The 10,799-nt window shown below is 41.9% G+C and overlaps 1 protein-coding gene across 4 annotated transcripts in view; it reads right to left on the bottom strand.

Annotated features, from left to right (window-relative positions):
- Window positions 1-74: 74 nt before the first annotated feature.
- CPAMD8 (C3 and PZP like alpha-2-macroglobulin domain containing 8) overlaps window positions 75-10,799 on the bottom strand; it is a 65,395-nt gene continuing 54,670 nt past the window's right edge. For all 4 annotated transcript variants that reach the window (XM_041127886.1, XM_030032349.2, XM_030032352.2 and 1 more), the window contains 4 exons: window positions 10,279-10,491; window positions 9,744-9,818; window positions 4,414-4,582; window positions 75-4,096 (listed from right to left, as the gene is read on the bottom strand). In XM_041127886.1, coding sequence (XP_040983820.1) covers window position 4,096; window positions 4,414-4,582; window positions 9,744-9,818; window positions 10,279-10,491 — 458 coding nt within the window. In that variant the 3' untranslated portion in view covers window positions 75-4,095. The remainder of the gene's footprint in view (window positions 4,097-4,413; window positions 4,583-9,743; window positions 9,819-10,278; window positions 10,492-10,799) is intronic.

Genomic DNA, 10,799 nt, shown 5'->3' with positions numbered 1-10,799 from the left:
TTCTGTCCTCACCCTAACCTATTACCAAACAAACTTACAGCCTATAATGTGAATAAGTAGAGGCAGACAAGATAAGTCTTAAAATCAGTTTTTAATAAAATATTTATCAGAATCTAAAACAAACCCTTTTCTGGACTCAGACTTGCTAAGATTTGTGTGAACAAAACAAAAATGGTCATAGAACTGTTTGCACGTACATGTATGTGCAGGGGTGAAATGGAGGTGAAAAACTAGAGCCTGTCTCCTATGGGTGCAGTACTGCACGTGCAGAGGATGTGCCAGCTACTGAACACAGGAGACCTGGTGTAGCCAGGGCTATTGCCACTCAGTCAGAAATAGCAAGTACTAAAAAAAAAAAAAAACCAACAAAAAACCAAACCCCAACCCCAAAACCCAAACTGAGCTGAGGTTTTCTAAATAGATGATCTATTCACAATAATGAAAACCAGGTTATTGTGCATTAAATGTCAATAGTCGACATCAGCAAAGCAAGTACTGTTGTTTCAATGACGTTCTTCAAGCAAACTGAACATTCTTCTGGTGTTTGTTTTCTATTGAGGCTGATTAAGAAGGAGGGAAAGAGGCAAAACCAAAACACTTGGACAAGAAAGAACAAGGGAACTATTGCTTTAAAATAAATACCACGGTAGTGATTACTCTGCATAATGTACAGTTACAGATATATAAATATTAATTTCATTGAAAGGATTGCAAGCAAAAATCACTGATAACTAGCACTGCTGCAGCTATTCAGTAACATAACTTGATGTAAGTAGGAATTTCTGTGTCTTACAAACCCACTGGCACTTTTCTCATTTTGCAGTGAGGGATCATCACAAAAAAGAAAGGAGAAACATCTCTCTGACAGAGGGAGGCAAATGTCTCTAAGCCAAAACAATTCAAAGCCCAAAGCAGCAGCAGGTCTGCTGTCCTTGCTGGCTTTCCACCACCAAGTTGGTCTCTTCCTTGGTGAAAAAAATTAATCCCTTCTCTCCAGACTACGACTGGCTGGTCTTCACAAACTTGGAGCCTAAGTTTCCAGTGCTGAGATGTCCTTGTGTTCTCAGGGATGGGAACGTGACTGATAAGCTTCAGAGTCAGAACTGGGCCAAAGCCTACGAATAACATTGAGTCTGATAAGGCTATGCTGTGTCCAGTGCTTCTCATGGACCTAGCCCTAAAGAGTTTCTGTATTCCAAGTAGGATGTTGATGAATGGAGGAAAAATAATCTAGGAAATTTTTTTTTCCTAGATAAGAATTAATGATGATTACAAGAAACATGAACAACAGATCTGGGCCAGGGAAAAGCTATGGACAGAGGGACCATCAGCTGGGGTGGAAAAGAGGGCAGAGACCTGCTCCTTTACTCCTGTGATAGGGGAGAAATGGCAACCACAACTGTGTAATTGCAGGTTCCTTTATTCAATTCTTTAAATAAAATTACTTTTTTTTTAACTACAGAAAGGAACTGGTTTGGTGTGGCAAGACTGGGGGGAGGCGGAGGTTGCCAAAAGCAGATAGACTAGTGATTTCCCTGAAAGTGCCAAAGCTGTGAAGAAACACTAAAGGTGAATTCACTCTCCAGGATCCAGAAACCCTGGCACATTACCTCACACTCACTGTCCTGTTCTAACCGTCTCTGTTTAAGGATGCTAAGGCTGCTCTGCCTTTGCCTTCTGAGGGTTCAGGTCTCCCTGGCTTTTCTTCTAGTTGTAAAACAGAAGCAAGACTCCTCTGCCTCAAACAGGTGAGTGCACTGGCACACAGAGACCCCACGGAACAAGGATGTGATTGATGGGCTGGCACCACCAGAAGGAATTATTTAGCTGGCAGCAATGGGGAGAAGTCTGCATCTTGAATTAGTACATTGCATGGACCAGAGCCTGAGGAAAGTAAAGAAAGTCAGGTTTAATACTTGGCTGAAACTCCCTACCTACATCTCCTTGTCCCCACTGGTGATGCTGTCTGACTGCCCAAGGAGCTATGAGAAGACCAAGCAATATAAAATTACTTCAAATATCTATCCAGAAGCACACAATGGATGAGATAAGGAAACTAAAGTCAGAAAGGGACAGAGGACAGGAAAATCAAGAATCCAGAACATAGGTCCCATCTTCTGCGGGAAGCTAGTCACACAGACATTATCAGGGTGACTAAATGTCTCATTCTCCCAGACTCAAAGCATTAAACAGCTGAGGCTGGAACCAGCAAACAGCAGGGTTTGTATTGTGCAGCTTTGATATTTAGAAAAGAAAAAAACCTCTCTTGTTGCAGCTGACACTAGGTCTGTTATTTACCCAGGGGATAAATATTGACTCAGTCCTGTGTGTGTACACAATAGCCAGTGTCTGCCAGGCCAGTTGCTTACAGGAGATGGAATTTAGTTTAAAGGCATTTATTTACCTGCCAGACAGGAATGCAGCCGCCAGTGCTTCCGCTGTGCTGTGCGGACACAGTGAGGACATGGTCTGTTCATGCACACTGAAGACACACTGAAGACACGTGGCAAAACCTCTGCTGAGCAGCAGCGGGTACACATGGGCAGAAGCCACGTCAAGATCCTGTGAGGAAAGCTCAGGGCAGCCATGAAGGAAGGCTTGGGAACTTGCCAGCAAAGCAGTTCTGAAATTTCTGGGAACTTCAAGACCCAGACCTTCATCATGTCAACTACATTCTGCAAATATCTGGCCCCAGACAAAAAGGACTGGAAACTACATATGCCCAACTCCTGGGATACCTCCCGTTTTGTCCTCATGTGGACATTTTTCTGGAATAAAATTGCCTTTATTCTGGAATGGAATGTCTATACTGGGATATATTCTTGTCATGGTTCCTGTGTAAACAAGCCCTAAAAATGAATGGAGCTGGGCTTTTTCCTGTTTCCATTCACCAATAAACACCCTCAAAAGGAGTTTCCACCCCACTCTGGGTCCTGGTAACAATAGAAGTGGGAAGATAAAATATTAACACTATTTTGCAACAGGCAATTGCATGTAGCTCCTCCAAAGAGAACAATGCTGCTCCAGGCAGGAAGGGAAACCAAAAAATCTTGGCTCCTGCACTTTTGGAAACACAAAGCTTTTGTTTTTAGTTTTACCACATTGCTTGGGGCAGGTCAGTCGAAGGGAGTTCAGCCTCCGTGACACCAGTGATTTGTACTGGCCAGCAGACCCAGGCCCTATGCATAGATTACCCTATCCAGAACAACCATTGTATGGGGATCCTAGTGGGAGCAGAATAAAAGTAACTGGTGAAGTCAGGCAAGCATTTAAAAGGACTGCACCTTGGGTCAGCTTTATTTTCATGCCAGCGTTACAAGGAGGAAAGGGGCTGAGAAGGCTGCAAGCAGCTCTTATCAGCACATAGTGCAACATGAAGAGGGTTCACCCACCTAATCCTTGTCACTGCTATGGCTGGCAAACTCCGCACCTGAAGCCCGCAGCCACATGGTAGACAGTCAAGCCTTTCAGGCCCGACTGTGGATTACAGTTTTCTCTTGTGAAATGTACCTCCCAACAACTTTCCTGAACATGGAGCCACTAGGGAGGTTTTTCTCTTGTGGGACTTTGTCGTGGGTGCAGTAGACTTATGGGCTAGGGAAGATGATTAGCCTCTTGCTATGTCGTAATTAGCAAAACACACTGATTTTTATTATTATAATTTGAGAGAAAACTTCTCAGCCATCTTTCCTCAAACAGCAGTTCAGCTAAGCACAAGGCCTGGACTTAGCTTCTAAATGTAGCTAGGAAATGGCATTTGCAATATTCTGATAGTAGAGAAAACACTTTGAAATGGTCTATAGGTTTGAATTCCAGCCCCTATTTTTCTCACCTAGAGGGCACAGCATATTGGTCTCCCATCCTTGGAAGTACTCCAAAGAGGATGCACAAAAGGCAGGAAAATTGACAGAAAAATAACGCTGAGTGTCCCCCTTAGCGCTCCAGATCCCCCCCCATGGGGCAACAAAGCCTACAGTTCTGAGTGCATCAGGAAGTAGTCATCGTTCGGTTTCTGTTCTGCAGCAGGTCGTCTGTAGGAACAAACTCATACAGGAGTTGATTCTGAGCCTCTTCTCTTTATTTAAATTATATATTTCTGTTGAAAAGAGAAGATAATGAAGAAAAGTCACTTTCCCATTACATATCTTCGTGAAGCATCACTGGGGCTGGGCAGAGAGAATCTTACAAGGTCACTTTTTATTCTGCTAGGGTTGGAGACATTCAGGTCACAAAGACTTTTATATGCTGCCCTAGCAAGATCTTGTTCCTGGTGATTCCTTGCAAAAGAGGTTAGCAAGTCAGTTGTAAGAATGCCCCTTTTGAGGAACTGAATACCTTTGACCCAACACATGAGTTAGTACATTATATGTTGACTCTCAAACCAGATCTATGATCCCCCGCTCTCCGGCTCACCATTCTACTGTGGTCACTACTTCCTGAATCTTGTCCATTTCTTTTAATGTGCTTGCTGTTGTCAGTTCTGCCACAATCTCAAAAACATCAGCTTCCGACGCATAGGGGTCTGGTTCATATTCATAGGAGTAGTATGACAGATCTGTCTGTAGTGGAGGGCCTTCCTCTGCTGGAAAGGAAACCATAGAGTGTCAGATTGTGCTTTAGCCAAAGAAACTGCATTTCAGCATCACATATTGTATCACAAAGAAGGGGAATGACGTAAGAGGAAAGGAATTTTAATCAGGGAGGCAAATCAGGGGCCAAGTAAGTGCCTTACATGAGTAAAGGCAGCTACACATGTCAATGGACCTGCATGTGTGCACATGCTTAGATTCACATGTGAGGAGAAAAGCTGCTGTAAATCAGAATTTTCAATTTCCCAGTCTGACACCTGGGCACTGGAAAAAATGAAAGGTGGGGGGGAGAAAAAAGGGCCATGTAATCTGAAAAAATCTCAAAGTCTCACTTTAAAGTATCTAACTAACTGAGGTGCTTAAGTTAGGAACCAGTTCACCCTGAGGTCTGTATATAGCAAGATAAAAGTAAAAGATATCTTGGGAATGCCAGATGTCACAGATGAGTTACTCTGCACCCTGGAAATACATCACTCTCCTTTGACTAGGTCCAAGCCAAGTACCTCAGTTAAGGAGAGTCCAATCCATACGAAGATGTGTAAAGTGTGCGCTCATTTAAGCGCCGTTTTATAAAAGTAAGTTACAAAGCTAGAGGGCAGACTGTAATGGAGTAGTTTACTTGGTGCATGTCATGAAATAGATCAGTGTAAGCAGCTAGATTTCTTTTCAGCCCAACAAGAAAGAAGATTTTGGCACAATAGGCCACGAGCCTACATCAAAGCCATTCACTTCTCCCTCAGCCTGAACTAGCAGTAGCTGAGATACATCTGTTTCAGCACAGTCACATACCACTGAGAAACTTCCATCATTTAAGATGGGAACAGACACGACAGGCAGAAAAAGATATTTATCCTCCTTGCATTCACTCCAGTCTATACTAAGACATTGGGAGGTCACTCACACAGTACATATCCCACTCAAAACAGGCTGTGCCTCTCTATGCTGGGTGATTGCTCACTGTCCAGAGTGAAAGACTGCAAGATAAAACTTCTAGGAATATCAATAAGTCCCCGTTTTCTAAACTGTTCCTCGAGCCAGCTCAGCTGTCCATCTTTCCTGTTTGCTTTCTGTATACACTGCTCTAATCCAAACCAAAGCAATCACTGAAACGTAGCTGTTGCAGGGAAGAAAAGTCCCCCTTCTCCCTCCCCTGCAAAGTTGGCTTTATTTAAGGGGAACACTCATCAAGGCCTTTGAAAATGTTTGTTCTCTAGAAATAAAATATCTGAAGGCTCTTCCCTGCTGCCTCCCACATCCTTCCAGCAACAGGCTCAGCTCTAGGCAAGGGAATGCTTGCCTGAAAGCAGAGTCAGTCTCTGTGTTCGCTTCTTCTTGGCCTTCTCCATGTGAGAACCTGCCAGATCATGAGCTCGTTCTATGAATGGATGATTGCTGTCCACCAGGGACAGAATTAACATCACAGACCTTGCTCTTCCCAGGAATGCGGCATTGGAATCAAAGCAAAGACAAAAGGCCGACATTTCCTGTTACATACAAACCACTCCCCCATCTCCAAATGTTTGTGCCTAAGCCAATGTTTGCTGAACACCGATGGGGTGAAAGGAAAAATGGCCCATTGCCAGTTCAATCAATCCTAAAAGAACAGCGGTCCTGTGAATAATGCGGCTGCCAGGGAGTGTTGCGAGATGACTCCACCTGGAAGCAGAGTTCACTCCGATGTTCCTGTTAGCAGCTAGTAATGGGTGATGGCATTTCATTTTTAAAAAATAGTAATAAGACTACCAAATGAAAGTATCATAATTCCACCTAGAATTTTCTTCCAGCTACTGGCCCTTCTAACTGCTAGAGCAGAACTGTATAAATAATAGGGGTCCAGCTGTGGGGAGAAGGCTGGGGGGTCAGACAGCACGCAGCTGGGTGGGCTGCCTGCTCAGAGCAGCACAGAGCGTGACACCACAGCAGCACTGATACCACTGAATACTGCCGCAACGCACTTGGATATTGCTTTTCTATCAAGTACATGTAGATTCGCAACATTACCGTCATATCAATATATTGTCTTCCAACATCAGTGGCTATACATTTAGCACTTTTGGCAGAGCAGATTTAGGCAATTTCAGAAGAGCGTTAATGATCTATAGAAGCAGTCAAAGCACCGCTTCATCAGAGAGATGGTATCAGAGCTACTGAGGATCCCCGAGGCTCTGAAATCCACCCATATTTTTGTAGCCTAGTGTGACAATGATCTTAGGAAAGCCACCGACAGAGAGGCACTTGAGATACTGATACTCCAGTTAACAACCAAAATCCTGCTCCAGGAGCTTTCAGTCCAAACAAATATGACTGGAACAGGCTGTGAAAGCATACTAGCAGATCTTCAATGCTTAGAGGCAGACATGGGTCCATGCTACTCATCAAAAGCCTGTTCCATCCCTCTGAGTCTCAGTAATATACCTGTGAGAAAGAACCGCTGAGGAAGGGGATTCAGGCATGAGTTGTTTTAGTTGAGTCCTGTCACCCTGCACACCTCCCTCTCAATCATAAGAATATTTCTAAAGATACAAAGAGGATCTACCCATCGGTACAAAAAAAGGCTACAGTTTTAAGGTCAAACCTCAGCCATTGTGCCTCACTTGCTGCAACATCTGCTACAGACTTTTGAAAGGCATTTTAAAATGCTTTGACAATAGCTAGGTGCTGCAAGAAGCGCTGCATCCTGATTTTTCAGGACCATCTATATACAATTGCTTACCTTGAATAGCATAACTCAAAAGCTATTGTTTATTCTAGCAAACTCACTGGTGTATATGGAACTACACTGCAAGTATGCGTTTGTCAGAGTAAGCCCGAACACATTATGAAGTTCCCCACTGTTTGCTGGAAGGAAGCTGGCTCTCATTGTTTCCATTGCTGGGGTAACATAGACAAGAGCTAACAATGAAAGCATCAATCAAACCAAGCTGAGCCTGCACAAGTCATATGGCAAATACAGAAGCATTTCAGACAATATAAACACCACGCGGTTCTCCAAGAAAATGGTATTTCCTGAAGATTAACACACTGAGGCAGTTTCCCCAACCTGCCCTAAGCTTGATTTGGCTCCTGGAGTTTTGCATCCTTTTAGGAAATCACAGATTTAGACATGGCTCATCAGAACTTTCACTAGAAACCCAGAGCACCTGAGCCGACTTAAACCAATCACATGCTTCAATGCTAACAAACCAGTGAGTCCAAATGAGACCTGTGTATAAGGAGGGATTCATTCATTTGTTAAACTTTGATTCATGTACCATGTGGTTGACCTGAGAGGAGCCCAGAGGATTAATGAAAATCACATGCTGGGCTCTTTTCCTGATGCAGGATTTAGTCAGTTTTATTTTTGAATGCTCACTCTGCCATGGCTGCTCAGACAGCTCAGTTCAGAAGAGTATCTGCCTTCCAGGAGACTCTCAACTTGAACACTCACAGATCCTAAAATAAAGACAGCTCTAACTGCTTGTGCTTTGACAAACATATCCTTACGGCATACAGGTTTGTTAATCTAATATCTGTATAAAATCACACACACACACAATAAATAAATAAATAAATCAGAGTTTCCACTTTTGCTTTTATTGATAGCCTTCTGAGCTAACAGTGCTTTTGTCTGTTTAGAACAGAAACCAGAGGGTTATTTTTCTTAGACAGATACTTTAATGCAGATTAGTTCAGAAGCACTGTAACACTCCTATGCACAATAGTAACCAGGAATTTTTGGACTGTGGACTACCATCAAGTTCCACAATATTTTTCTCAGGTAACCATATTTTTACTATCAAATTTTTATTTGAAAATAATGTCATTGCAGTCCCATTTTGTAGACCAGCAGCAAAACACTTTCTATGGCCTTGCATACCAGCAGTGCCCTACAGAGCAATTTGGGAATGCTGCTTTAAAGGGTTCAGATTGCAAACAGAGTTTCCATGCTGAGTACACAGCATTTGCACAGAATAAAAGACAACAAGCATTCATCTCAGTTATTCCAACAGACAGTGTGTGTATATATATATATATATATATATATATATATATATATATATATATATATATTTTCACACTAAGTCCAGAAAAAAAGGGAGGGAAAACATGAGACACTAAACACTGTAAGATTGAATGACCTATAGAAATAGTCATAATGGAATATTCACTACACATTTACAACTTAATGAGAAAACTGTCCATCAACTTCTGTAGAGGAGAGGAAGGGCAAAGAACAGGACAGTGTCTCTCATGTTGGACACATGCTTGTCAGAACTCTGGTGCACAAGAAGGACATGAGAAGGCACAGAGTCTTCTCTTGAAGAATTAACTTGTTTTACTGATTTGTTAGGAGAGTTAGAGGCCAGGGGAAAATTAATGAGTGGAAAGCAGCCAGGAAAAATCTAGTCCAGTTTATTTACTAGAAACAGCATGAAACAAACTATTCTGTTGACCCTCCACTGCTTCTTGGTGAGATTTATTGTGAGCCATGAGCAAGTTCGACATGAGTCTTGGAAAAAAGTGTATGAACATAAGCACCAAATAAAATGAGCAGTCAAATTCCTGGCTACTCCATCTACTGACCTTAACATTTTTGCTCACTAAGGCCCTTTATTTCAAACAGCAGCTCTGAGAGAATCAAGACTGCCAGCTCAATTTTTGCACAGAACTGCTAGAGACAAAGTTAATCCACCTGGATCCTAGTTCTTGCAATGGTTTGGTCTGTTGTCATGTCCTGTTCAGTTGTTTGTTGAAACACATTACATCAGCCTGGTTTTAAATGTGATCTTTCCAGCTTAACATTGAAGAAAAGATCAGAGTATGTGTTGTTCAAACATACCAAGGCTGAGAAAATAGGATGTTCACTTGCCCACTCCTATGAACAATTACCTAAATCTTGCACGTGCATTGAATAGAACAGGTATCATTCAAGACTTCCTGAAAGGAAAAAGACTAGAAGAGCTAGTCTGTTGTTGAATAGTTACCATCCTAAGTTTCCTTGACCTCTTAATTTTTCCTGATTTCTGAATGTTCTGTCTTTTCTAAAAGATGAAGAAATTCAGCATCTTTACTTAAATGTGCTTAAGAGCCATATATACTTTTATGCAGTGATAGGATAAGCTTTAACTTTGCTAAAGAAAAAGGCCTTGGATAAATGCAAAGGTATGATATTACCTGCTGGTGTTTGTTGAACACTGGGTTGCTCAGCTGTGTGGGATTGTGTCTCCCTTTCTTCTGGCAAATTCTTGGCTGTAAATAAAAACAAATGCATTGGTCATAAAATTTGTTAATGAGTCTCTAGAAAATGTTTGCATTTCCAGGGGTGGAATACTCAGTTCACTGAGCTACTACACTGCACATCTTGAAAGCCCATGCAGAATCTCCAAAGAATGTTACATTTCATGGATGTGATTTTTATCTAGGATTATTCACTTCAGATAAAACACTATCACTAATTTTCTCTGAAGTTCATTCCGATTGGTAAAACATGTATTCATGAGAACAGAAAACCAGTTATTCTGACCTAAGCAGGAAGGCAGCTGCTCTTATAATTTAATCCCCTGTAGTATGAGTGGCAAAATAATAGATAGGAGGTTTTGAGTTCTCCTCTTTTCCCTACCACACATATGTAATTATCATTTGCTTAGACGAGGATTTGTAGTGTTCTGCAACTAGATCATAACAGAAAAGGGAATTGAATGAAACCTACAGGCAGAACATTGAGACATGGGCATCTGTTCTATCCTTGTATTATTCCTGCACGATGCTACTTCCATCTGGCAATGATTCGGGTAAATCTGTCCATCTGATCCACATACAGGCTCCCCATCATAGCCACAGTCTCGCGAACACATGCACTGCTCGAAATACTCATCCTCCAAGCAGCCAAAAATGTTATTGCATGGTCCAGAATGAACAAAGCCTGAAAAGTAAACACAAACATCCAAAGCAATATTTTTGCATAGCATAGGGAAGGGGAAGATGGAGTGGCAATTTTCTTCTATTTCTCTGATATAAGTTTTCATGTTGAAGTCCCTAACCTAAGACTTCTCATAGGAATTTACAAACTTGGTAGCATAAAAAGCTTGGGGAATAAAGCTGTCTTTCTGAAAGAACCATATTGAAGCAAATTCCAGATATAGGATAAAGCAACTGTTTTGTATGACAGAGAACAGAAAGGAACGTATAGTTTCTGGGGAAAGTTATTTCTTTCACTGATGCATGAAATTG

The sequence above is a fragment of the Aquila chrysaetos genome, chromosome 12 (assembly GCF_900496995.4).
Source record: "Aquila chrysaetos chrysaetos chromosome 12, bAquChr1.4, whole genome shotgun sequence".
Lineage (NCBI taxonomy): Eukaryota > Metazoa > Chordata > Aves > Accipitriformes > Accipitridae > Aquila > Aquila chrysaetos.
The sequence above is the reverse complement of the archived record's forward strand: the minus strand, read 5'-3'. Positions and strand labels throughout refer to the sequence as shown.